Source organism: Oryx dammah, unplaced genomic scaffold, assembly GCF_014754425.2.
Source record: "Oryx dammah isolate SB20612 unplaced genomic scaffold, SCBI_Odam_1.1 HiC_scaffold_23, whole genome shotgun sequence".
Taxonomy (NCBI): Eukaryota; Metazoa; Chordata; class Mammalia; order Artiodactyla; family Bovidae; genus Oryx; species Oryx dammah.
The window spans coordinates 79,362,334-79,389,808 of NW_024070207.1; the positions used below are offsets into that span (position 1 = coordinate 79,362,334).

Consider the following 27,475-nt stretch of genomic DNA (forward strand, 5'->3'; position numbering starts at 1 on the left):
GTCCACCCAACCACTTATCCATCCTCCCATCTGTCCACTCATCTATACCACACCCCAAACAGATCCACCCACATACATGTCTGTGGGTATTTCTGTTCCACTCAGTTTGAGAGACTGGTCAACAGTAACTGGAGACAGGCTGGCTGAGGGTGGGGGAAGAGAGTAAAGGTGCACCCAGTGACCACCTTCCCCCTTCCAGTAACCTCCCTACCCTAAGCACATCCCACATAGTTGGAAAGAATCAGAGCAGACAGTGAGTGGGTGGGCCCATCTGGCCAGATGGTATTTTGGCTGCACAGCCGTTACACACACACACATTGCTAGAATGCTGAACATGGACCATGCCCCACCCAACATCCCCAATCCCAAATGCAGAGTAGCCAGGCTTCCAGACATAAATTAAAAAATAAAATTAAATTAAAAAGAGTTGGTCTCTTGGAGGGAGAGCTCATGCAGAGATGAAGGCAAAGGCCCCTGGGAGCCAGGACCAAGGAGGAAGAGAAAACCCTGCCCCTCCCCTCAGGATTCCCCATTCCCCAGGGGCCTCAGCCCTAAGACAGGGTCACTGACACCAGCCATCAGGCCTCCAACCCCTTTAATGTCCAATCTCCCAACCTATTTGATATTGGCCCCAGCCCCCATTTTCCCACCACAGCCCAAGGGAATGGTGTCCTGGGAGCCACAGAAGGAAGGGAGTGGGTGCAGCCTGCAGGTCTTTAGCTGGCTTCTCCTGGTTCTAGGTCAGGGTCAGGGGACCCCACACACTCCTTGCTGAGCCGCACAATTTCCTGGGACAGAACTTCCATGTCCTAAGAAACAAAGGAGCCATCAGGGGTCAGAGAAGGTGGCAGGCAATGGCACCCTCACCAAGCCTGGGTGTCATTCATCTCATCCCCTCGATCTCCAGGTATGTCTAGCTTGAGACAGGAAAGTATTTGAAGAAATCCCAGAGCTCCCAGCAGTGGGCTGGGCTCAGGAAAGGTGTGTGTGCTGTGTGTGAGGGGGTGAGGGGTGCCTAGAGCCAGGGATATGGACATGGGAGTGGATCATCTGCTGTACCCCATCCCCACCACCTTCTTGTCTACTAAATAGTCAGCTTGCTTCTCCAAGGTAGGGGCTGGACCTGTATCCTTTCTGACTTACCCTGAGATGGGAAAATACTTGGATGGCAGGGTGGGTGAGTGGACACATGGGTGGATTCATGGGAGATCCATGGTAGGCAAATAGGTGGACAGATGAACTGTTCAGAGGACAGATGGAGGATAACAGGTGGGCAGGCAGATTGCTGGGTGGGTGGGCGAAAGGCAAGACAAGGGGTGACTGATGATTAGGTGAGAGAGAGAGAGATGTCAGGAAATGGATGCAAAGATATGTGCAGATGATCAGACAGGTCGCAAGGCAGATGGGCAAAGAGTTGGTGGGCTGATGGGAGAGTGGCTGAACGTGTATGACTGGATTAGTGCATGGATACAAGGACAGAAGGAAGAGTGAAAGACTAAAACTGAGAGTGAGTACGTTGACTGGATGATGGGGTAGGTGAAGGGGGAACTGGCAGATGACCCAGGGGCTGTGTGGCTAGACAAAGGGGTGGGTTGGTAGGCCACACTTGCCTTGTGCAAATGCATATTCTTGGTCAACTGCTCTTCCAGCATGTTCTGTAGCTTCTTGTTCATCTCCCGAAGGTTCTCGTCACCTGGCTTCACTAGGTCTCTCAGGACACTGCCCAGCCCGCTGCGGTCTGTGTGGCCTGCTGCCACAGATACATCTGCAAGGACCCAAGCTGAGAACCACCCCCTTGGCCAAGACGGACAGAAACAGAACAGGAAAGAGGGAAACAGGGAGTAGGGGAGAAGAATGGGAGGAGAAGCCTAATGGAGGGACAGAGGCTTTGCCATGTGAGACCCTGGCTTCACTTACTAGCTGTGCAGCCCTGAGAAATCAGGATAAGAACTAACTCATGGAAAAATGCCTATGATTGTGTGCAACACAGTCAGCTCTCAGCACGTGTCAAGTGGTATTGTTCTGATTAAGGTTTAATAAAACAGGGAGAGGAGAAGGTCTGAAAGAAAGGGACAAAAGAAACAAAGATGGGGGTGGGCGAAGGAAGAGGAAAAGGAGGAGAGGGGAGGAAGAGCAGGGAGGAGGGAAGGACCCTAAAAGGGCTATGCATCCAGAGAATGAAAATTTCCAGAGATGGAACCATTTAGACAGGCAGTAGGAACAGTGAGCCATAATGAAGGGGCGCGGGGATGAGGCAGAAAGAAGAGAAGGGAGAGAAAGCAGGGGAAGAAACACAGGGAGGAGAAAGAAGAATGGGAAGGAAAGACGCTCAAGATAGGAGGGTGGCAGAGCCTCAGACAAGAGGGAGGAACCGAGAAGAGAGATGGGGTAGAGAGGAAGGCAATAAGGTCCTGGCCTGCCTGGCTCCCCACTCCACCACCTGTGGTCTATGCAATAACTTCGGTGAATTCCATCAGAAGAGAGAGGCCACAGCTCTGGATGGCAGGGAAGGCAGGGGCAGGTGAGGGGCTGGATGAGGGGTGAGGGCTGGGGAGGGAGCACTAACCAATCCGGCTGTCCATGACATAGGTCTCAATGATGGCGCTCTTCCGGCAGAGGTCCTCTGCCATGGATGCACTGCTCACCTCCAGATGCTTCACCTGCAGGGTGGCCCAGCCCACCTCAGACCCTAAACTGCAGCATGTTCACCCAGGAGGAGGGACCTGGCCAGATACTGCCCCATCTCCACCCCCAACTCCTGCCACCCCAGCCTCCTTGCCAAGGAAGGCCAAGCAGGGACAAGCAAGCAGATGGCACCTTCTCCTCCAGCATCCATTTCTCCTGCTGCATCTCTGCCAGGCGCTGAAAGAGCTCAGCCACTTCTTCATCTGACAGCTCTGCTGGCCGTGGGGGCTGGGCCTGAGGGCTGCTGGATAAGGACTGCAGGGAAGAGTAAGGGAGAGGCCAGCCCAGGCTCAGTACTGTCACCTCAGATAGGATCCGGGACTGAGGAGAACCAAGCCGGGGGTGGGCTTTGCAACTGGGGTTGCAAACTATAGACAAGTCTTGGCACCCTCAGAGACTCTGGATCCCCCTTTGCCTAAAGAGGGAGACAGGAACCATCACACCACACACAGTATAGACATATTGAGATTATGAAGGGAGAGCCTGGGGCCCCTGATTTCTCCCAGTTGGCAGGAGAATCAGGCGAGAGAAGAACAAACTAAATGACACCACCAGGAAGCCCACAGGAAAATCCCAAAGGTGGGACACTTTCTGCAGGTTAACTGGGCTGGTCTCTTCTACAGGTTGATGTCATGAAAATGAGGGATCACACTCGATTCAAGAGATTTAAGGGACATAAAGCAACCAGATGCAACAAGTATGCTCGAAATTGAATGCTGGTTTTCATAAGACCAGCAATAAAGGACATTTGGGGACCAACTAAAGAAATCTGATTAAGGTCAAAGTACTACAGAAGATGTGTGAGTGCTCAGTTGTGTCCAACTCTTTGCAACCCCATGGAATATACCCCACCAGGCTCCTCTGTCCATGGAATTCTCCAGGCAAGAATACTAGAGTGGGTAGACATTTCCTCCTCCAGGGGATCTTCCTGACCCAGGGATCAAACCCACATCACTTGAACATTTACCAATTAGGATGGTAGAGATCAGTTGGTTACTTGCAATCTTATTTAGGTTTAAAAAAAGACAGAGGTCTAGAAGGGTATGAACTAAGAATTTATAGTGGTGATCTCTGGATGGTAAAGATGTGATTTCCTTGGATTAAAAAAAAATCTTTGCTGTGTCTTTTTTAATTTTCCTACAATGTATGTGCATGCATGCTCAGTTGCTTCAGTCATATCCAACTCTTTGTGATCCTATGGACTGTAGCCCACCAGGCTCCTCTATCCAGGGGATTCTCCAGGTAAGAATACTGGAGTAGGTTGCCATGCCCTCCTCCAGGGGATCTTCCCAACCCAGGGATCAAACCTGGGTCTCCTGTGTCTCCTGCACTGCAGGCAGATTCTTTACCACTGAGCCACCACACCAAGGAAGCCCCTCTACAATGTACACAAACTACTTATAGAATGATTAAAGGAAGTTATTTCCAAATATAAGGGTCTGGCAAGGAAGCTGACATAGACGACAATAATAAATGATAACTATGAATTGGGGAAAAAAAGGATCTCCTACATGGATAATGCACCTACTATGAGCCACATGTTTTATGGCACCAGGAAAGGTAGAATTAGCCCAGAGATGATGAAACAGAGGGTCAGAGAAAATAATTTGTTCATCCTCCATTTAGCAATCTGTATCCAAGTTTGTGAGCTTGAGGAAAACTTGACAAGAATATATGTGTGCTGGGCCCAGAATTTGGGTAGAAGCTGGGGCTATAGGTTCTTCCCTGCCCCTTACCCTTGCTGGAATAGTTGAGCTCTCCTTCTCCCGCAAGATCTCGCGGTAGCTGAAGGAGGAGACGCTACTGCTGTCCCCAGTCTGGGTCCGACTTGGTGAGTTCATCTCTGAGAGAACCAACTCCTCGAGCCCTGGGCAGAGAGGGAAGAGAAATCTGAGCCCCAATCCCCCAGGGTCCCAGGGCAGGAAGAGGCAGAAATAGATTTGACAGAGATGGAGAGAGGCAAAGAGACACTCAGGCATGATGCAGACAGTAGGGTAGGGAAAGGCAGAAACAGAAAAAAGAGCTGTTTCTCTAGGCAAACACACACCAGAAGTAAAACAAAGGTGAAGATGGGGAGAAAGAGGCGATGCAGGCACAAATGGGCATAAACTGGCGTATGCACTCAGACTCAAGATACACCATAGCTGGAGAGGGCACAGGAGCACCTGCACGTGCAGAGAGGAGACCCCAGATAGACAGCAAGCCAGAGCAGATGATAGAGGCTAACAGAGATGCTCGTTTAGGACACAAGTCAGAGTAGTGACACAGAGAGGAAAGATGGCGATAGACTCATAGGCATACACCCAAATCTGACTTTCCTAATGGACAAATAGAACGTATGGCACACAGTTTGAATCTGTTTATTGATTTGTACACCAACTCGCAACAGAAAGAAATAAAAGTCCTGCCTTATAAAGAGAGGTAACTTCAGGAGACCGAGTGCCTCAGTGAGACAGTGATTTGGTGAGAAATACACCCATTTTGGAGAAGGCAATGGCAACCCACTCCAGTACTCTTGCCTGGAAAATCCCATGGACGAGGAGCCTGGTAGGCTGCAGTCCACGGGGTCACTAAGAGTTGGACACGACTGAGCAACTTCACTTTCATCTTTCACTTTCATGTATTGGAGAAGGAAATGGCAACCCACTCCAGTGTTCTTGCCTGGAGAATCCCAGGGACAGGGGAGCCTGGTGGGCTGCCATCTATGGGGTCGCACAGAGTCGGACACGACTGACGCGACTTAGCAGTAGCAGCAGCACACCCATTTTTGACAGATCACTTGAAATACACTAAGCATGTGCCTCTATTTCTGCACCTGCTTCTGAGTTTCAGGGAGGGGGGCTGACACAACAAGCCAAGGATCTCCAGCAAGAGCAGGGTGGCTGGGGAGGGACAGGCAGCAAGTTTTCTCTCACTTGTGATACAGGAAATACACCAGAGCCATCACTGCAACTTATTTATTTAAACATAGTTTTAGGCCATTTCTTTGTTAAAATAAAAAAAAGTCTGAGGCAACTCAAATTTTTCTGTTTTATCTTCTGCCTTAAGTGGCAGAAATAATGTAGACTTTAACTGCATAATGATCACATGGTAGTTCTGCTACCTGATTGTAAGTCTGTCTCCCCAGCTCAACAGGAAACTTCTGGAGGACTGAGACTTGGGGCGGGGGGTTCCTATCAGGAACCCCAGATGTGAGTGTGAGGGCTCAGTCCATATTTACAGAATGAGAGAATGAACACAAGAGACTGAGAGATACTAGGTGAGGTGTGGGAGTGTATGAGGGGTAGTGAGGACACAGAGACAAAGACAGATGAGAGAGACCGAGGAGGGAGAGAGACAAAGGAACAGAGAGAAGAAAAGAGCAGGATGAGAAAAAGAGAGAACTAGAGAGGGAAAGCTGGGAGAGAAAGGCAGATAGAGATGAAATGAGGAGGCAGAGAGATAGAAACAGAAGAGACACAGCAAAAAGGAGGGAGAGCCCAGAGAGAGAATGCAGAGAGAAAGAAACAGGAGGGAGAGATGCAGAGAAAGGGTAAAAGACAAAGTTCAAAAGGGACAGAACGCACAGGAGTGCTCTACAGAATGAAGTACAGGAAGCGGCCCCAGGCTTCAGGCCCAGGCTATGCCTCCCCACACCTCAGCCTCCCCTGTGCTCTGGGCCCTTCACCTGAGCGGCTCTTGCTGTTCGTGAGAATGTCTTGCAGCCGCTCCTGCAGTTTATCTGCCCGTTTCCGCTCTAGGTGCAGCTGCCGTTTGAGGTCCTTTAGCTGTGGGGAAAGGCAGAAAGAGGGGGGCTGAGGCCTGGTGGGCCCACAGGTGGGGGCACCACAAGGCATGAGTGGGCCACGCGTGAAAGCCTCCCAAGCATGTGCTGTCATACCGCAGCACTGCCCTTCTTTTCCAGGATTCGCTGCCCATCTACGGTGTCCTTCACTTCCTGTGGGAGAGAGACAGCGTGGCTGTGGGTGCCAGCATGGCTGCCTGTAGTGTGCTCCCTCCCTGCCCCACCACTGCATGCTGATCTCCAGGGTGTTTCAAGGGCTGAGGAGGGACCAGGGACCTGCTTCAGGCTGTTGATGGTCTTCAGGTGACAGTCCCGCTCCTCCTGGGCCTGTCGGAGCTGCTCCTGCACACCCTGTAGTTCCTCCTCCTTGCTCTGCAAAGCAGAAGGCAGCTCAGGCCAAGGCCTGGGAAACCTCAGTCCTCTCACCAGAGAGAAATGCCGTCATACAATAGGCACCTTCAGCTCACTGGCGTGCTGCTCCTGACACTGCCTGAGGGCTTCCTCTTGTTCCTGTTGCTGCTGCTGCAGAGATTCCTACAAGACAAGTCCCAGGTCTGACCACAGCCCCCCAGAGAACATCACGCCCAGTAAGGAGGGTAAGGGATTGCAGTGGGCCTCTGGGTGTGCAGAGAAGACACTCCCACAGGGAACACTGGATGCAGAAGTGTCACATCGAGGACCAACATCTGCATTTACATCTTATTTAATAAAACATAACATAGCACTACTGAATGCCAGGAATGTTGTGCATGTTAAGTCGCTTCAGTCGTGTCCAACTCTTTGTAACCCCATGGACTGTAGCCCACCAGGCTCCTCTGTCCATGGGATTCTCCAGGCAAGAATACTGGAGTGGGTTGCCATGTCCTCCTCCAGGGGCTCTTCCTGACTCAGGGATCAAACCCACATCTTTTTGTCTCCTGCATTGGCAGGCAGGTTTTTTACCATCAGCGCCACCTGGGACTTTATATATATTACCTCATTTTATAGAACCCTCCCATAGTACCTAGACAGCAAATATTATTGTTATCATTTTTTTATGGATGTCAAAAACCGGCCACAGAGAAGTAAATAACTTGTCCAAGGCCACACAGCTATAATAGAAAGCAGCCTAGCCAGGATTCAAACCCAGGCAAACAACTGGCTCCAGCTTGTATGTTCTTCACTGCCATGTGACACAGCCTCTTATGTACTATCATCAGTTTTCCAGAAAATAGTAGTAAAAGTTCTGGTTGGAACAAAAGTAGAATGATTGTATTACAATAAATTCCTGACAGAAGCACAGTTTAAGAAGGAAGAGGTGCCTTTTCAAATTTGCACAGCTGACATTCTGCCCTACTGATTGATGACCATGACCCATTCCCCTCCAGAGGGGTGCCATTGAGCCAGGGAGTGCGGTGAGGATGCTCAAGTCCAGAGCATCTCAGAAAGTTCCAGGGCCTGACCACTCCTGGTCCCTTGGTTTGCCATGGGTACACTCCCAACCAGCTTCAGAGCATCCTCAGGTACCAACTCACCTCAGCCTCCTTCAAGCGCCGTTCAAACCAGCCCTTGGCTCCATCCATAGAGTGTACCTGAGCTTGAAGTTCTTCTACCGTCTGCTGAAGAGTCTCCAGTTCCCGTGTTCGGGCCTGTGAGACAGCCGGCCACCATGGGCCAGGTGGAGAAGTGGGAACCTCACCCATGCCACCCCCTGGCCCATCAGCAGTGCTTCACTCCCCAGGTTTTAGAGGCAGAAGAGCACCATCATCTACCCACCCACCTTCTCCTCACGGATCTGCCCACGCAGCTCCTCCTCCTGCCGCTTCTTGTCTTCGTGCAGCTCACGGAGCTCACGCTCGTAGCGGGCCCGCACCCCCAGCACCTCCTTCTCATGCCGTAGTCGCACTGCTCCCAGCTCTTCCTTGTGCTGGGACTTCTCCTGCAGCGTCTCCATGGCCAGCTCATCCAACATGGCCTTCCGCTTCTCAGCACTCTGGTGGCCAGGCAGGAGGACGCCAGTCAACCTCCTCTCCAAAACCAAATAAGGGCAAAGGAACAAGCCAAAGTGCACCTCTTCCCCAGCCTCACTGACCAGGCTAAGCCACCTACCCCTCCTCATAGAACTGGCTACTTTCTGCCCCCTCGCATTCCCTTGGGTTGGCCCACATCACCTGTGCCCCTGCAGTCTGGGCGACCCCCTCAGTGTTGCCCACCTTCCGAGCCTCCTGTAGTTCCTGGATCAATTGCTCCTTCTCCTGCCCAAGTTCCTGGAGTTGTTCCAGCAGCCGACTATTGGCCCGCAATGACTCCTAATGTGGAGACAAAGGGAGTAAGTTTGATAAAGAGACCCCAGGAGGTGCTGGTCACCCAAGATACATCTGGTCAAGTGAATGATGGTCTCTCCATTTCTAGATTAGAAACATGCAGAGACCCCTAGCTGCTCCTCAGCATTAATTCTCCCACCATTATTCTGGTTTCTATTATGAAATCAGATTGGCTATCCTAACTAACTGAAGAGGCTCAATCTCAAGTGAAATGACTTGGTCTGGGACACACTGGTGTTAGTAAGCTTGGGAATCATACTGGAACCCAGGTCTGCCTGATTCCATGGTCTTCCCACCGCACCTCATGGGAAGTTCCACTGAGCCAGAACTAGGGAACTAGGAGGAGACAGGTGCAACCCAGAGGTGTCACCTGGAGCTGGCAGTTCAGGTCATCTTTCTGTCCCATGAGGTCCTCATACTGACTCTGCCGCTGCTGCAACTCAGCTGTCAGTCCAGCAGTTTGTTCCCGGAGCATATTCAGTTCTTGGGTCCTTGCTGTTTGGATCTGGAAAGAATGGTGGTAATAGGAGTGGAGTGAAAGAGACCCGAGGGGCCAGTCACTAGATGTTCCCAGGGAGACAGGGAGAGAGGTGAAAAGAGAACCAGGAGGAGAGAGAGAATTTCAAAAAGAAAATCAGTCAAAGTGATCAAGAGGGGAGTGGACAAATGTGGTATATTCATACAATGAAACAGTACACAGAGATGGCAAAACAGATTAGTGCTACATATGGATAAACCTCACAGATAGAATGCTTCAAGAAAGAGGCCAGACATAGGATTGGGTGTCTGATTCCATTTACATGAAGTTGAAGAACAAACAAAACTAATCTATGTTGCTAAAGGTCAGAGAAGTGCTTACTTCTGGGAAGTACTGACTGAAAAGAGGTAATAGGGGCCTCTGGGATGCTGAAAATGCTCTATATCTTCCTCTGGGTGGTGGTTGCATGGAGATAGATAAATATACAGACAGGGAAAATTCACTGAATGTACACTTAAGATTAGTACACTTCTTGGCTTTTTACCAATGAGAAACTAGAATATAAGAAAAGCAGAGATGGGGGACCAGAGAGAAGAGGGGTGGAAGCCAAGAGAAAGAAGCTGAGAATGAAACAGAAGCAGAGGCAGGAGACGCATGAAGTCCAGGCGAGCCTAGCCCAGTGTGGATCATAAGCAGAGGGAGACGGGGGAACTAGGGAGGGGTCAGCATGGACTCCCATGTATCCTGTACCTGCTCCAGGGCAGCCAGGCCAGTTCGCAGAGCATTATTCTCAGTCAAAAGTCCTTCCACTTGTTCCTGCGCATCTGCACTCTGGAGGGACACCTAGCCCCACCCCACAACAAGTGAGAGTGGGTCCAGAACCGGAAGACAGGACCTACCCGCAGCCAAGAAAGAAAGGACACACATACACACACCCACAAGAACCACGACCGGGGGAGCAGGACCCCTGGGTCCTTGCCTGCCTGCACAGTACCCACTCAACCTGCCCTCACCCCTACCTCCCCAAGCCCGCTCAGTACAATATACCTGATCCTGTAGGGCTCGCAGAGCTGCCGCATGCTCCAGGCGCTCCCCTTGCCGCTGATCTCTCAGCTCTGCCAAGCTCTGTAGGGACCAGATCAAGGGAGCCCATTCTAGACCTCAGCCTCCCTTGGGGTACGTATAACCATACAGACCTCCTCTATGGAAGGGGGAAGCATGTTGCCAGCTTTGAGGGTCTGGGGCTACCCAGCTATCAGTGATCTCAGGCTCACCCACACTCTATCTAGGTCATTATCCCAAAGGGCCTCATACACCCCTGTATACATCCCAGTACTAAGCACCTCAGAAAATACCTACAGTCCTAGGGATTTCAAATTCACTCAGCCCCCAACCATGCGAGGTCTCACGTTGACCCAGAGTCCAGCACAGGGGCTTCAGGATTCTGAGACACGCTCAACTCCCAGGGACTACAGTTTCACCCAGACTCCTGACCCCAACCCTCAGGGGTTTTAGACACATGCAACTCCTATGTCCCTAGTCCCCAAGAGTCTCTGACCCACCCAAACTCACAGCCCCAGATCCTTCAAGTTTCAAACTGATACAATTGCATAGTTTCCAGCTCCTGGTGAGGTCTCAGACCAACACCTCACCTGCCACTCCTGCCCCCAGTCTCTGGGGATCTTTAGACCCAGCTAACTGAAGACCCAGCTTTATCTAGACTTCTGTCCCCAGCTCCGAGGGGCCTTGGACTCACAGCCACTATATCTCCCAGTCCAAGGGACCTCAGACACATTCACTCTAAAGGAAAGCCTAGAGACTTTAAAGTCACCCAGCCTCCCACCCTTAGGAGCCTCAAACCTCCCCAGACTTTTGCTCCAATCTCTGGATGTCTCAGACTCACCAGTTTTTTATCCACAGCCCCCAGGAGTCTCAGGACCATCCAGCTCACATGATCCAAATACCCAGGTGTCTCAAGACCCAAACCAGCTCCCAAGCTCTGAGGGTCTCAAATGCACTCAGCCTCCAGGCCCAGCTGTGTCCATAGTTCTAAAAGTTACCCAGCCTCCGGAGAGTTCAGACTCACTCCAATTTCTGGTCCCAGTCCAGTGACCACAGATTTCTTCAGATTCCTATCTCTAATACCCTAGCAATTCAGATTCATCCACACTTGTGGCACACAGCCCTCTAGTCCTCAGCCCCTCTGAGATTTTTGATTCATGCAGAGTCCTAGCCCAACCCCTAGGGCTCTCAAGGTTCCCCAGTTTCCATTTTCCTAGCTCCTAGGGGGTCCAGGACCCATTCAGTCCTTATATTTCTAACACAGGAACTATCAGACTCCCCAGCTAGCCTCCGTGGACCTCAGAGCTCTCCAGACTTGCAGCCCTGTCCCTGTCCCAGTGATCTCAGAAACCAGCCCCTCACCTGATTGGCAGCCTCGAGCTCCTGCTGCAGCTTTTGAGTGCGAGCCAACTGGGCTTTGAGATCAGCCTCCTTCCGCTGTTGTAACTCCTCAATCTTGTTCCTGGGGGTGATTGGTAGAGGCGGAGAAGTGCTGACCACAGCCCGAGGCCCAGTCTCCCAGTTTGGCCCCAGGATCTTCGGCTAATCATGCTGGGCACTGCCATATTATCCACCAATATCCCCAACCCTGGTAGTTACCGGCTGTCATTGAATAGCGTCTCCTTTTCTGTCTGCAGACGGCAAAAACTAGGGACAGAAAGATAGATGTATATGGATCAGTTCCACTAGTCAAGCTCCTCCCTAATCCCCCCAAACCCCTTCCTCCCCAGCTCTGAAAAAAAGAAACTTACCTTTCTTGTTTCTTTTTCAGTTTCTCAGAGAGCTGGGGTTGGGGAAGGGGTTACAGACAAGTGATAACAATGAGAATAATATTAGTAAAGACAAAAATTAACTTCATGTTTACAGACACTTTCCACTAAGGCCTTTCTGGAAACTGGAATTTACTTATGTTACCTCACAGAATCCTCAAAACTGTCCTGAGAAGTGAACACTACTGGCTTTACAAATGGGGAAACAGTCTCAGAAGAGTTAAGTAATCTGGTTGGGCAGCTGGTTGGCAGCAAAAATATGACCTCTACGCAGCTCCTCTGGCTCCAAAGCCCAACATATGCCCCCAATCTATTGACTGATGGCCACATCATAGAATAGCTAGGCTGGGAGTCCTGGAAAGCAGGATCATAATTAGCTGCCTCACCACTGGGTCTCAAGTCCCTAAGAGCCAGCAGTCTATAAATGCTTGGATGGATGGATGGACAGATGAATGAACAAGCAGAACTGGGAGGACACAAAAGAATGGGATGGGACCTGCCAAGCACAAGACACAGGGGGACATTAGCGCATATCATATTGAAAGCATATCTGTGACATAAATGTGTATCTCTGCATTTCACAGATGATGAAATTGGGCTTTGAGGAGATACTCTGCCCCTCTATCCTACTAACAGAAGCATGGCAGGCAGGGAGTGGGTGAGGGCAAAGTCCAGGGAAAGCTTAGCAGCCCCACCTTAGCAAGTTCTTCCTGCAGCCTGGATGTTTCAGCCTGCTTCAAGGTCTGCCAGAATGGATGAAGGAGGGAATTGTTATCAGCAAGGCAGGAGGTAGGGCCTGTGCCTTTCCCTACCCTCCTAATCCATCAGCCCACAAGATCACCAGGCAGAGCTAGGGCATCCACCTGCCTTCTGGCACCCCAGCCTCAACAGACCCAGATTCACCTTCAAGCCTTGCAGTTGCTCCCAGAGCAATCTCTTTTCCTCCTTCTCCATCTCCCATTTCAGCTCCACTTCTGCCAATGGCATGGGGGCCACAACAGGGGAAGCTGGGCCCCCTGGGAGGTCCCCTTCACCCTCACTGGCAGCTGGGGACCTCCCAGCCTCTTTCCCATAGCGCTCCTGCAGGGCTAGTGGGCAGAACAGACATATGATGGATGAGGTAGTCTTTGAAGACCCTCAACTCACCTCAAATAGAGGGAGAACTGGCTTTCAGTAGCAGAAACTCTGCTCCAATGGTCACAAGCCTACAAAATCAAGGTTCAGCCCCCACTTCTCACAAATCTTTTAAGCCCCACCAACCACAGAAATCCTATCTACCATCAAATCAGCCCAAGTTAGCTTCCCAAGACCCAGTACCATCCTTAAGCCCCACCCAGTCTTCCAAGGTGATGGTGATACCCACCCTCCTCCATTTACCTGAATCCTTCTACAACCTCTAATCCCCAGCCACATTCTACGAAGTCTCCCTCCTGATCACCAAACTATCACCCACCACCCCACAAGCCCCAGCTGCTCTCCAAAAGTCCACATATCAGGACACTCCCACACTCGATGAAGCTTTCTTTCAGCTTTCATCCCAGACCCCACTGACAACTTAGGCTCAGAATCTTCCTAACGCTTCTGCCTTCCCTTTCTCCATTTAGCAAACACCTTTCTGATGTTCAAGCTGCTAATCTGTATCACTTGCCAGGTATCAGGTGCTGAACTAAACTCAGAAAGATTATCACATCTTATCTCTATTACAATTTTCCAGGTGCATGCACTTGGTAGATGACAAAGCTTTGGCTCAGAGAGGTGAAATGGCTTGTCCAAAGTCATCACACTGCTTCACGGCAGGGGCAAGCCTGATTCTGAAGCCTGTCCCTTCTCTGAGGGAAGACAACACCTGACTCAAGCCCCAAGGTTCCCACATTACCAACAGGGTGTCCACACACCTGCCACATTCTTCTGCAAGGCTGTGTTCTCCGCCTGCAGTCTCAGTAGTTCCCCATCCACAAGGCTCCCAGCTTGGGCAGCTCCTGCCCTGGCAGCCCCAGCCTTCAGTTGCTGGTTCTCCTGCTCCAGCTGTTCCATCTGGCTGCAGAGCTGAGCAGGGGACAGGTGAGGTGGCAGAAAAGCAAAGAATCAGAACAGCATTTGCTGAAATATACATAGCACTTGGTCCATGTACTTTACAATTCATTTAGTCCCCATAACACCCTTGTGATGTAGAGGCTACACAGATAAGGATACTGAGGCACAGATGTTAAACAACCTCAAATTCACACAGCTGTGAAATGAAAGAGTAACAGAAGATTTGAAAATACTGAGAATAATTTTCCACCTGCCCATGCCCAACCTCACAGTCACAATTCAAGACCTCAGGCTCCTCTACAAGTTGCTGGTCTCAGATGTCAACATCATGGATGGCCCCATTGCCAGCCCTCTTCTGTGGAGCAATCTGCATCTGGGAGCCAAGGCACCACAGACAATTTTCAGAGCATTTCCAGGGTCAGTATTGCCCACAGCTCCATATCATTAGCCCTGGGAGAGCTCATGAAGAATACAATGCAAATCAAACTAAGCCAGCCCCCTGTTCAACTACTGGACAGTAGACCTGACAAGATCCTTTGTCCCCATTTTCAGATGAGAATACTGAGGCCTACAGAGAATTTTTATTTTATTGCCTGGCCTATTTTCTACCCAAAACACCATTCCTTTCATCCAGTTCTTTATATGACTGGCTTTTTTGCAACCACCAGTGCTCTGCTCAAATGTCACCTTTCAAGTAATATTCCCCAACACAGAAACTATAATACTTGCTAGCAAGGTGTTTTGTTCACTTCTTTCTTACTTAGCACAAACTGTAATTAAATTTACCTAATATGATTTTAGTTTCTTACATCTCTGAAAAATTTTGAATCATAAATTGTGATTCACAATTAAATTTTATTTCATAACATAGGGTCACAAGCACAGATTCCAAAGCCAGACTGCTTGCATGTGAATTTCTACTCTGCCATTTGATCTTGGCACAAGTTTTATCATCTCTCTGGGACTGTTTTCCTAACAGTAATGATACCTCATCGTTTTGCCAAGAGAATTAAACGAGTGAATAATGTAAAGCACAACAAACAGGACCTACTCGTTCAGTCGTGTCTGACTCTTTGTGACCCCATGGGCTGCAGCCTGCCAGGATCCTCCGTCCATGGGATTCTCCAGGCAAGAATACTGGAGTGGTTTGCCATTTCCTTCCCCAGAGGATCTTCCTGACCCAGGAATCGAACCCAGGTCTCCTGCATCGCAGGCAGATTCTTTACTGCCTGAGCTACAAGGGAAGCCCAAATAGGATCCAGCACACAGTAAATCCAATATAACTGTCAACTATCAGTGCTGTTATTTGTCTACTATATTATCATCTTTTCTCCCATTCCACTCCCAGAAATACAAGCTACCCAAGAAGGAAGACTATTCTGTACTGCTTACAACTATTTCCAGAACACAGAGCACACAGTGGGGGCTCAGTAACTATTTGTTGAAGAAACAACTGAGCTGAAATATCTTGGCAAATAAGTGGCAGAGACAGACCTTGAACTCAGGTCTCCCTGTGAGCACTTTTAGCTTCTAGAAGGAGGAGGGGGAGTGTGAAGGAGGTTCTATACTTGGCCCAGTCCCTAGCTCAGGGCAGGTGCTGAGAAACACAAGCTGGATTTCTGGAGGAATAACTGCCCCACCTCACCCAGCAAGAACCATGATACCATTGAGGCTGGAGGAAGGAAGCAGTGAAAAGTGAGGCAATGACATCAGCTGTTATGTAGCACCAGGGGTTCTGAATTTTGGGGGACAAGGACCTACTGGGAGGTATTGCGGAAAGGAGCAATGTGGTAAGACCTGCAGGTCAGAACACTCTTTAGACCAGGCCTGGTACAAGAAGCTGGAAGTGAGGAAACAGCAAGGAGGCTGTGGGAATAGACCAGGTAATAGGTGGTAAGGGCTGAGGCAGGGCAAGGCCATAGGATAAACCTTTTAAATAGTCAAGAAATATTTTAGAGGGAAAATGAACTAATAAAAGTATTATCAGCAGCTAACACCAACATAAGCTGATACTATGTGCAAGACTGTTCTAAGTGGTTTGCAGACATTAGTTGATTCAGTTCGCACAAAAGCCCTGCCAGGCAGGTACTGTCATTATCAGCTTTTCCATTTTAACATTTGCAAACCAAGAAACAGGGAGCTTAAGTGAATTGTTCAAGGTTACAGTTAGTAAACGGCAGAGCTGAGAGTTTAATCGAGGCCTTCTAGATCTTTACTATTACTTACTAAATTGCCTCTGGTATCGTACCTACATACAAACATACTTTGCTTTGTTTTCTTTTTTGAAGTCTCGAGCCCTACATTCTCAGGTAGAGCCTTGGAAATACCTATTTCGTTGCCATGAGACTTCTCCCCTTAAAAGACACTAAAAACTTAGAAGAGAAAAGGGAAGCAGCTTAAACATCTTTCCATCCCATACTAAGCATAAGAATTTTACCTAAGACCCCCCCAGTAACCTGGGGCTGCATAGCACCAGCCCCAAACTATACACCAGGAGACTTGAAGCTCAAAGAAAAGGAGTGACCTGGTCAAGAACCAGCTGACATTAAGGCTTGTGGCCTTCTAATCCCAGCAGTGAGTGGTCCCATCTGTCAAACCACTGCCCCCCAACACAGTTCCAGGCCGTGTTTCAGCACCATGGACAGTGAGTCAGGGCCAGACTCTGTCCAACCACCCTCAGCAGCCCTCCAGCCATAGCCCATGTGGTCCCTACCCCTCGCGCCCCCCCCTCAATTATCCAGGGCACCTGCACCTTGCTGAACTCAGCCATAAGCGTGCTGTTCTGCAAGCGGAAGTCCTCCTCCTGGCTATGCAGCTTTGCCTGAAGCATCTCATTTTCACTCAGCAGCCCCTCGACTTCCTGCAGTGGCAGATGTAAGCCGGGTCTCCAACAAGGGTAGAAAGGATGGAGCAATAGGGCAAAGAAACAGAAATGGAGAAAATGACATTGAGGGGAGAACACAGGGTACAGAGAATGGGATGGGTGAAATCAGGAGATACAAGGGGAAAGAGAGATATAAGGAGGAATAAAAGAGGAGATAGGGAGGGACAAAAAGACAGGGGAGAGAATGAGAAGAAAAGAGGGGTATATAGAAATTGGAGAGAAAGAAAACAGAGAGATGGGGAAAGGTTAGAGAGGAAGGAGAGAGGGATGGGGAGGGGGAGAGAGAGAAAAAGAAAAAGTAGGACGATGGAGAGATAGGAACAAAGAGATCAACAGAGGGAGGATGGAACAGAGAGAAGGGGTCAGGGAAAGAAATGAACCAGGAAAAGAGAGAGGAACAGGGGAGTAAGGAAAAAGGAGTCAAGAGAGACAAAGAAAGGGAAAGAAGAAATGAAACAATGGCAGAGATAGGAACAGGTGGGGGAAAGACAAAGAGAAGGTTGGGGAGAGAAACAAGAGTCCAAGAAGAACAGGAAGACAGAGACAGAGAGAGGCTCAGAGAGGAGGATAAAGAAAAAGGGAGAAAGACACACAGAGAGAGACAGAACAGGAACACAAAAGACAGACACAAAAACACATGGCTGGGAGACAGTCACAGATGCAAGTGCACACACAGAGAAAGAAAGGCCAGTGCAAGGAGATCCCAGCATACCAAAACATCCCTCTAAGGCAGTCTACCAGACACATTTACCCCCCAGGGGTCCCCTTACCTGAGCTTTCTTGCTCTTGCTCAGTGCCTAAAGGTGAGGGGGATGGGAAGAGAGATAAGGTGAACAGAGATGGACTCCCTCACTAGGGTGTGAAGAGACTGTGGCAAATGTCAAGGGGGCACAATGATAACAGGGGTTGAGGGATAGGGGTGTCTATAACCACAGAACTCACGCAACAATTTATAGCCCAAAGGAATGAAGTCAGTGAGTAAGGAGCACCCTGCTTACACCCTTTCCTCTAAGCTCTTGAGCTTTTCACGGGTCATAGTATTTAACCCTTCACAGGCTGGATCTCTGGGCTCAGAAATTATGGCTTCATTGCTACATCTGTCCAAACATATCTATGTGGATCCCTCCAAAGAACCATGGAAACTGCTGTTACTCTGCTGGGCAGCTGAGGACACTGCCAGTTTGGGAAATCAGCACCCTATCAAAGACAGAGAAGCCCAGCTTTCTGACTGCCAGACTTTCTGCATTCTGTATTCCTTCATCTAGCAAATGTTTATGGAGCACATACTATGTATAACATTGTGTTATGCTTGGGGACAGAGCAGTGATGAAAGAGACAAAGAAGGGCCTTGAATGCCTTAAGGGGCCATGACAGCTTATATGCTATCTCACCTTCAAAGGATCTGAGAGGTAGGTTTAGTCTCACTTTACCAACAGGACCAGGATGGGGTGGGGAATAGGAGCACAAGGCAGGAATGTGAGTGGAGGACAGAAGGCAGAGTCAAGGTGACTTACTGATAGATTTGATTATTTTGAATAAGTAGTTGAAATTAAAAATGAATTAAGAGTAAACTAAAATTAATCAATGAATTAAACAAAATTAGATAAAATTACCAAACAAAGGAGAATTCCATGAGAAATTTCTGAATGACTAATGACAACATGTTACATGCTGGTTCACTACAGGTGCTCACTGGACAAATGAATGAGTCAGATGGCTACAGGGAAACCTGGGTGAGTGAGTAGGTGGAGGGAGGTACCTTCTGAGCTTTGTTGAACTCCTTATCCAGGTAGGCAACCTTCTGTCGAAGACTGGTGAGTTCTGGTGTGGGGAAAGCAGGGAGTCTCAGCTTCAGTCAGTGGTAAGGAGCTGAAAGGTCTTTCTGCCAGGCCTCTGAGGTATTTTCCCCCTTGGCCTCTGTTCCCCAGAGCCACCCCCATCTAATGAGACCCTCTTGGCTCACCAACACCATTCTTGCGTAGTTCATCTGAAAGCTGGTAGTTGTTTGTCCGGAGTTCTAGTAGCTGAGCCTGAGAGGGAAGCATGGAGGGAAATGACTTGGCAGGAATGTGCCCCCTACCCTCATGAGGAGGGAACCAACCCTCTGAGCCCCAGAGACCCTGTTGCCCTTCTTGTGCCTTTTTAGTCACTCTTAAGACCTGTGCCTGCTGCATCCCAAATGAGTCCAGCCACTCAGCCCCTGTCCCACCTTCTCCGGTTCTACTTATGACCACTGCCAGCCTCGCCCATTTCCCTGCTGCCTCCACCTCTCCCCTTTCAGTCCAACTATGACCCCAGGCGATGCCACAGTGCTGACCCAGTCCATCTCTTGTTCCTGTGTGTTCCATGGCTCTCCGTGCCCTCAGGATGAAGTTGGCCTCCTCACCCTGGCTGGCCTCATCACACACTAAACTCTTTTCAGTCTTCTATCAGAGGTGCTGTCTATCCTCTTGGCCTGAGTAGGGGGCAGGGCACTGCCTTCTTCCCTCTTTCCCAAGGGAAGAGGGCTTGGTATTATGACCAATTTCACTGAGTAAAAATGGGCTGCCCGGGGTCCCCACAAGCAAGGCTCTCAAAATGTCCAGATCCCTTTCAAGAATCGAGGACAAGTGAAGTATGGGCCATTCCAAACAGCATATCCCTACCTACCAGCCCTGCAGGGCACTGAGGCCAGTTCTTCCCAGAACGACCATCCCTTACAGCACCAGGACCTTTCCCTCTCTCCCATGGCACTAGACTCCATCCCTGGATGGTCTGCTAAAGGGGAGAGGGCTTGGCCCCTATACAACCTTTCCTGCCCCTGTCCACTCCTGGACCCTCTCCTCCTGATCCAATGAGAACACCCCTGTCACCCACTTAAGAGTCTCTATCCATCAGAGTCCAGTGGTTTTCCCTTCACTCATGACTAATGGAATCAATCTTCCTCACTCAAGGGTCTCCTACACCACACAAGATCTTCCCAGTCATGATCCAATGAGATGAACCTATACTCTTCAGGGTTTTTCTCCCCACAAGGCCTTGGATGGGTTAGGTGGATTACCCTTACTCACATGGGATAACCCGTATGCACAAATTACAGGGGCCTTCCCCTTTTATGGTCCAATTATCTCGCCCTTCCACCCTCAGGGTCCTTCACACAGTGACAACTGGTTTCCTTCATTCAAGGACGAATGGATTATGTCTTCACTTGGAGTTCCTCCTGTCCTCCCACAGACCCTACACAGGGTATCCCCCCTTGAGTCTACCCACGCACAAAATCCAATGGTCTTCCCCAGTAACGAACTATGTCAACAAGGGCCCCCTTTGGCCTTTCATCCCATCTCTGAGCCCCACCAAAAGAATCAAGTGGTCAGAATACTCAGGGTACCTTCCCAGAGCCCGGTGATCTCTCCACGTGGTCCAAGGGTATCACTCTTTCACCTCCTCTGGTTCTCTCTCCAACAAGGATTAATGGTATTACCCATTCAGGGCCTTCATCACCCCAGCCCTATTGGGATCACCCCTAATCATCCAATGGTACCACCCCTTGCACAGAAGCTCCACCTCCCAGGAACAATGACAATATGTGGGGTCTTTCCCCAGTGCCCTGGCATAGTGGTATCTCCCACAAAAATGTCTACCTCCCACCAGTAATGGTATTGCCCTCTCCAGGGCTCCCCCCACCATGACGCAAACAACCCAACGCCCGCTTCCTTCCTCTCCAGGCAAAATGGTTTCGCCTTCTCAGGATCTCCTTCCCTCAAAGCTCAGCAATATAATCGCCCACCTAGGGTGTCCCCCACACGAGCCCAAAGGTTTCGTCCCCTCCAAGTCTCAGTAAGGTATCACCCACGCTAGATCTCTCTTCCACCCACAAGGCTAACAGAATCCAACTGCTGAGAGCCCAACAGTTTCTCGGAATCCAGTAGTCTCACCATTCGGAGCCTCAGTTTCCCTTCTCCAGACCCCTTAGACTCAAGGTCCATCACAACCAACCCCTGCTCAAAGCCGGTGGCACAATCTCTCTCTCCCCCGCACCCCCGTCGCCTAGCCTGCTTTTCCCCGCCGAGCGGTACCTGCATCCGCTGAAACTCCTCTTCTGACAGAGCTTGCGCCATGTTCCTCCCCCCCCACCCCCCCAACAGCTTTCTGCGCCGACGCGGTTTGTCTCTCCTGTCAGTAGAATTGTGTCGGACCAAACCACCGGGCAGGAATAGAGGGGGAGGAGTCTACTCCGGAAGTTCAGCGTTTTGGAAACCGAGACAAGAGAAAAAAAAAAACTGGCCGGTTAAGTGAATTGCTGTTTAGTATTTTACCAGAATCCAGGTCATTAGATCTGGTTTTTGAGCTATCATTAGACTACTCATTGTGATGCGACACTGTGACATTCCTGTGTCATGGGACTCGTCGCTAGGGAAGTGTTTGCCGACCGAAAATCGCGCTTCCGCGGTACTCCTTTAAGGAAGATAGTCGGCTTTACTGTGGAAATGAAAGCGGAAGCTTTTTGCGTGTCTTGTTCCGGCCCTCCTCCGGGTGACCCCAAAAAGGGAATCCCATCTCTTGTGAAGCCCTTGGCGTGTTTTTTTTTTTTTAAAGATTTGACGCTGATTTTTTTTTTTTAACATGATACTGTTAGGTAAAGGGCCCAGCCACCAATAAATTTTAAAAACCTGTGAGGAAAGAACGGCAGTGAATCAAACGAGAAAGCGTCACTTAAAAAACAAAACTAGGATAGCAAAACATCAGGAACATTCAAATAAATGTTAAAATGCATTATAAACGTCTCTTGTGGTTACCGGCCACCGCTGCAAACCCTGCCACCCAAGCAGTAGTTTTTATTTGGGAAAGAAAAAAATTAGCATGTTTAGCAGCAACGTATCTGGTACTAGGATATGCCCTATTTTCTCTATCTTTTTTGTCTTTTTAGTGGGAAGAGGAGAAAAACGATTTTATGCCATTTTAAACTTACAAAAAAGCAAGAATGGTATAAGGAAATGTGCTTAGTCACTCAGTCGTGTCCGACCTTTTTTGACCCCATGGACTATAGCCCGCCAGGCTCCTCTGTCCATGGGGATTCTCCAGGCAAGAATGCTGGAGTGGATTGCCACGTCCTCCTCCAGGGGATCTTCCCAACCCAGGGATTGAACACAGGTCTCCCGCATTGCAGGCGGGTCCTTTACTGTCTGAGCTACCAGGGAAGCCCATAAGGAAATGACCTGTACCCTTCTGCCAGCTTCATCAGTTGTTCACATTTTGCCACCTTTCCTTTATCATCCTGTTTTTAGATATAAAATTTTTGAACTATTGACTTCAGCATCCATCAATGATTTCCTAACACCAACATTCCTTTGATATTTATTAGTTATTAGTCTACTGTAAGAAAGAGCTTTCTCTTCTTCCCCATTTATGTGTTTAGATCTGTACAGACTCATTCTTATTTTATTCCATAGATTATAATCAATCAGTATCATTATTTCCTTTGACACTCAAATTGTACCAGATTTGGCCAATGGAAGCTCCTTCAGGTTGACTTTTGTGTCCCTTTGACATGGCCCCATCATTTTTTTAAAGCATTTCCTTGCTTTCTAGCATTACAAGATGCTCCAGACTCAACATTATTCCTTTCTAGCCCCAGTTGAGAAAGTGTTCATTGCTACTAGAGTGTAATTTTTTCTATGCCGTCTAACTGTACAGAGCCAAAAAATACATGTATATGGACTAATTCATGTATACACACATATCTATTATATCTAGTTACATATTTTGCTATAGGTATATGTATTTTTTATTTTTATTTTTTTGGTCATGCTGTGTGGCATGTTGGATCTTAGTTCCCTGACCAGGAATAGAACCTGCACCCTCTGCAGTGGAAGCAAGGAGTCTTAACCACTGGACCATGGGGGTAAGTACCTTTTATTTTTTAGGTATATGTACTTTAAAAACATAAGTACACTACTAATAACTTCCATTTCAACACAACACACAAGATTCATTTTAGTTTCCTCACTTTTCATATTCTTCTCCAACAGAAAGAAACCTATCTCCCACTGTCCACAATAAATGTACTTATTTGTGTAATCATAAGGCACATTAACTCCAGGATTGCTTACCCATAAACTATGAAAAACAAATCTATCAACTAGAGGTCAATACTTTTTTACAGCTTCTTTTGTCTTTAGATTCCTGTTGGTTTCTAGTCAAAATATTGTGTTTAACAAGACTACCATAGCTTCAGTACAATGCAGTTCCTTTTGTTTTTAATCTGGTGGTAGTCAAAATACTGTGTCCAAAATTTGCTTGGCTTGGACTTCCCTGGTGGTCTAGTGGTTTAAATTCTGAGATGCCACTGCAGGGGGTGAGGTTTGATCCCTGGTCAGGGAACTAAGATCCCACATGCCAGTGGCCAAAAAGATTTTTTTTTTAATTTGCCTGGGTTAGTTCTCCCTCTCCCCGATGCCCCTCCCCCATGAGGCTGCATGATTCATTTGAAATATGGTTAGGTTCCTTTGTTTTTGTTTGAATTCCATTTTGCCCTCTCCTCCACCTCCTTGTTGAGGTAACCAACCTATTTAATTTCTAGTTTATCCTTTCTCTTTCTTTTCACACAAATGAGCACGTGTGAAGAGGAGCAGAAATGCCACCTCCAAATATGCCACTTTGATTTGCATTGCTCTAATAATTAGCGATACTGAGCATCTTTTCACATACCTGTTGGCCATCTGTGTCTTCTTTAGAGAAATGTCTACAAAATGTGGTACTTTGGTGTGTGACTTATTTTAAGCTGTAAAGAATCAAGATCAGCACACTGAAGAAAAATTTCTACCTCTCCTTTAACTGCTTAGAAGAATTAAGATAAGTGGTCTGGCCCAGAAAGAGAACTATACTAGCGATAACGTTTTGTCTAAAAGACCTGGCATAGCCAAGCAAACATTTGACTAAGAAACATCTGCTCTTATCATCCTGTGAATTGCCCTCCTCCCCTTTGAAACCTCTCTGAAGCCCTTATACCATTCCTTAGCTCAGTTTGGCATGTAAGCCTCAATTGCCCAGCTACCTTTGGGTCTCTTTTTTTTGGGGGGGGTCTCATATTTTTATGGGTATCCTGCACATACAAAATTAGTTTTTCTCCTATTTATCTGTCTTATGTCAGTTTAATTATTAAACCAGCACAGAACCTACAGAATAGAAGGAAAACTTTTCTCCTGTAACACATACATGTATATTATCTCATTTATCCTACATGAAGGGTAACATCCTGTAACTACTCTTTTGCACTTTGCATTTTTCACTTGATAATATCTTCTTTCTCTCTGTCTCAGGTACATAGTACCCCATTTTTTCAATGTATCATAATTGAACTACCCTCCTATGTTTGCCCATACAGGCGGTTTCTAATATTTTGCAACTATAAACAATGCCAAAAAGAATAACCTTGTACAAATATTTTTTAAAATTATTATCTGAAGTATATCTTCAGGGTAAATTCATAGAACTGGGATTGCTGCATCAAAAAATGAATATCTGGGGATTTCCCTGGTGGTCCAGTGGCTAAGACTCCGTGCTCCCAATGCAGGGGGAGGGGGTTCAATCCCTGGTCAGGGAACTAGATCCCATGTGCTGCAACTAAGACCTGGTGCAGTCACATAAATTAAAAAAAAATTTTTTTTCATGAATATCTGGTTTTAGTCAATACTCCCAAATTCCCCCCCAAATGGGCTGTTCCAAGTTCATAATCACTATCAACGTATTTGAGTACCTGTTTCCTCACAGCCTAGCCAATATTCTGTGTTGTTCTATTTTATAATTTTCTCCAATCTCAGAACAAAGAAATGACATCTCACTGTATCCTTTATTTCTTGGAGCACATGTGGGATCAAACCCACGCCCCTGCATTTTTTTCTGTCATTTTCATCAGACTAAATGATCTGCTTGCTGTGGGAAAATTATATTAGCCAGGTCTCTTTTTTTTTTACTTTTTTTAATGTATTAACTTTATTGAGATATATTCTCTATTTACCTATCTACCTATTTGTATAATTCAATGAGTTCTGACAAACACATAGCTTGTAACCACCACCACAATCAATATATAGAAAATTTCCATTACCCTCAAAAAGTTCCTTAGTTACCCATCCCAACCCTCCACTCCATCTCAGGCAACCACTGATTGGCTTTCTGTCGTGGGAGATTATATTTGTCTTTTGTAAGGTTTCATACAAATAGAATCAGACAATATATACTCATTTGCATCTGGCATCTTTCACTCAGTGTAATGCTTTTGAGATTCATCCAAGTTGTTGTATGTATCAATATTTTTTCCATTTTATTGATAAGTAGAATTCCATACTATGGATATACCACAATTTGTTTATTCATCCTCTTAGTACAGTTTTAATTTGTGTCGCTCTAATTATGAATGAAATTATGCTTTTCATATAAATAAGACCATTTTAATCTGTGAACTGTCCACATCTTTTTCCCACTCTTCTAGTGGCTTTTTGGACTTTTTTCCTCTTAATGTTCAAGAATTCTTTGTATATTGGGAGTTGACTGAGCATCTTCACTTTCACTTTTCACTTTCATGCATTGGAGAAGGAAATGGCAACCCACTCCAGTGTTCTTGCCTGGAGAATCCCAGGGACGGGGAGCCTGGTGGGCTGCCATCTATGGGGTCACACAGAGTCAGACACAACTGAAGCGACTTGGCAGCAGCAGCAGCAACACTTTACTGCAATATATGTTGCATATATATTGTCCCAGTCTGTCAGTTGTCCTTTAACCATGTTTATGATTCTATACAGTCCATGGAATTCTCCAGGCTAGAATATTTGTGTAGGTAGCCATTCCCTTCTCCAAGGGATCTTCCCAACCCAGGGGTCAAAACCAGGTCTCCCTCATTGCAGGCAGATTCTTTACCAGCTGAGCCACTAGGGAAGCCCATTTATGATTCTGTGAGCTAGAAAATCAATGTATGCATGCTAACCCATGTATTCACACATATCTATAAGTATTTCTGCATCTATTCATATCTATATATTTTAAGATAAGCATGAATTCATACTGATGTTCCAGTACCATATAGTTCATCTTAACCTTCCCTTCTTGCTCATCTGTAGCCTGCCATTCCAACAGTGAGAAACCCAGCTCCAACCATCCACCACTGATTTACTTAATTGTTTGATCCTAGTGTATATGGATTGCAATATCAGAATTGTTAACCTGTATTCCTATGAGAGACAACTTTACCAAAGTTAAGTGCTTTTCTGTGGCCCTTTGTCTTTTAGCTCTGGAGTTTCCAGTCAAAATACCATTTTCCAGGGTTACTTAGGTCAGCATATCTTCTCCCCGTACTCTTCAGGGACATTATGTCATACATTTACAATACAGTTGGATTAGGTTGTCACAGCCTCTATTCCATACTGGGATTCCCTGACCTCCAGCTTGATTTAAAATTTTTCTTCATACATTAAGATGATTTTTTTTTTTTGGTGTGTGCTATAAAGATCTTTGGGTTTTGACAAATTTTAAAGTTTTCTTCACATATATTTTTTTTCACATTTCTTATTAGTTTCCTTCGTAAGTTATATTACCTTCTTTAGTGCTGTTATAAATGGGGTTTTCTCTAACTGATTATTTGTATATATGAAGGCCATTGATTTGTCTGTTGATTTTGTATCATCCCACTTTGCTGAATAATTTTATCATTAGTTTTATCATTGATTCTCTAAGGTTTGCTTCGCTGATAGCTCAGTTGGTAAAGAATCTGCCTGCAATGCAGGAGACTCCGATTCAATTCCTGAGTCGGGAAGATCCACTGGAGGAGGGATAGGCTACCCACTCCAGTGTTCTCGGGCTTCCCTTGTGGATCAGCTGGTAAAAAATCTGCCTGCAATGCGGGAGACCTGTGTTTGATCGCTGGGTGGGAAGATCTCCTGGAGAAGGGAAAGGCTACCAACTCCAGTATTCTGGCCTGGAGAATTCCATGCACTGTATAGTGCATGGGGTCACAAAGAGTCGGAGATGACTGAGCAGCTTTTACTTTCTCACTTTCTAAGCTTTGTCAGGTACAAAATCATATAATCTGAAAACAGAGATATTTTATTTCTTCTGTCCATTTATGTGTCTCTAATTGGTTTCTTTCATCTAGCTGATGTGTCAGGAGAATGGGGTGAGAGAGGATGGTCATGTCCCATGTCTCAGGTGATTCCCTGGGACAGGTCTCCAAGTGAGGGTCCTTGGATTTGCACAGGAAAGAATTAAAGAGCAAGCCATAGTAAAGTGAAAGCAGGTTTATTTAAAGAGATACACACCCCACACAGAGAATCTGGTCCTTCTCAGAAGGCAGGAGTAGCCCCAGGGCCTAGGGTCATCTTGCAAAGTGAGAGTGGACCTGAAACCTGGGATAGTTTTTGTGGGCTGAATATTTCATATGCTATTAAGTGGGAGGATTACACCAGCTGTTTTGGAGAAGGGGTGATGATGTCCAGGAATTGGGCC

The 27,475-nt window shown here is 47.5% G+C and overlaps 1 protein-coding gene across 2 annotated transcripts; it reads right to left on the minus strand.

Annotated features, from left to right (window-relative positions):
- Positions 1–257: 257 nt before the first annotated feature.
- Positions 258–21,343, minus strand: GRIPAP1 (GRIP1 associated protein 1). 2 transcript variants are annotated; one of them, XM_040265937.1, is made up of 26 exons: positions 21,055–21,343; positions 18,963–19,029; positions 18,759–18,820; positions 17,770–17,796; positions 16,868–16,975; positions 13,977–14,127; positions 12,985–13,169; positions 12,777–12,824; positions 12,064–12,095; positions 11,912–11,959; positions 11,675–11,774; positions 10,298–10,375; positions 10,001–10,093; positions 9,143–9,277; positions 8,662–8,757; positions 8,229–8,441; positions 7,984–8,097; positions 6,926–7,003; positions 6,746–6,841; positions 6,566–6,622; positions 6,353–6,452; positions 4,422–4,552; positions 2,818–2,940; positions 2,567–2,660; positions 1,611–1,765; positions 258–809 (listed from the first exon to the last, which is right to left on the minus strand). In XM_040265937.1, the coding sequence occupies exons 1-26, from the start codon at positions 21,094–21,096 to the stop codon at positions 717–719; spliced, it is 2,526 nt and encodes an 841-aa protein (XP_040121871.1). In that variant the 5' UTR covers positions 21,097–21,343; the 3' UTR covers positions 258–716. The 2 variants fall into 2 exon arrangements, with proteins under 2 accessions (XP_040121871.1, XP_040121872.1); XM_040265938.1 differs by lacking the exon at positions 21,055–21,343 and adding an exon at positions 20,367–21,021.
- Positions 21,344–27,475: the final 6,132 nt, after the last annotated feature.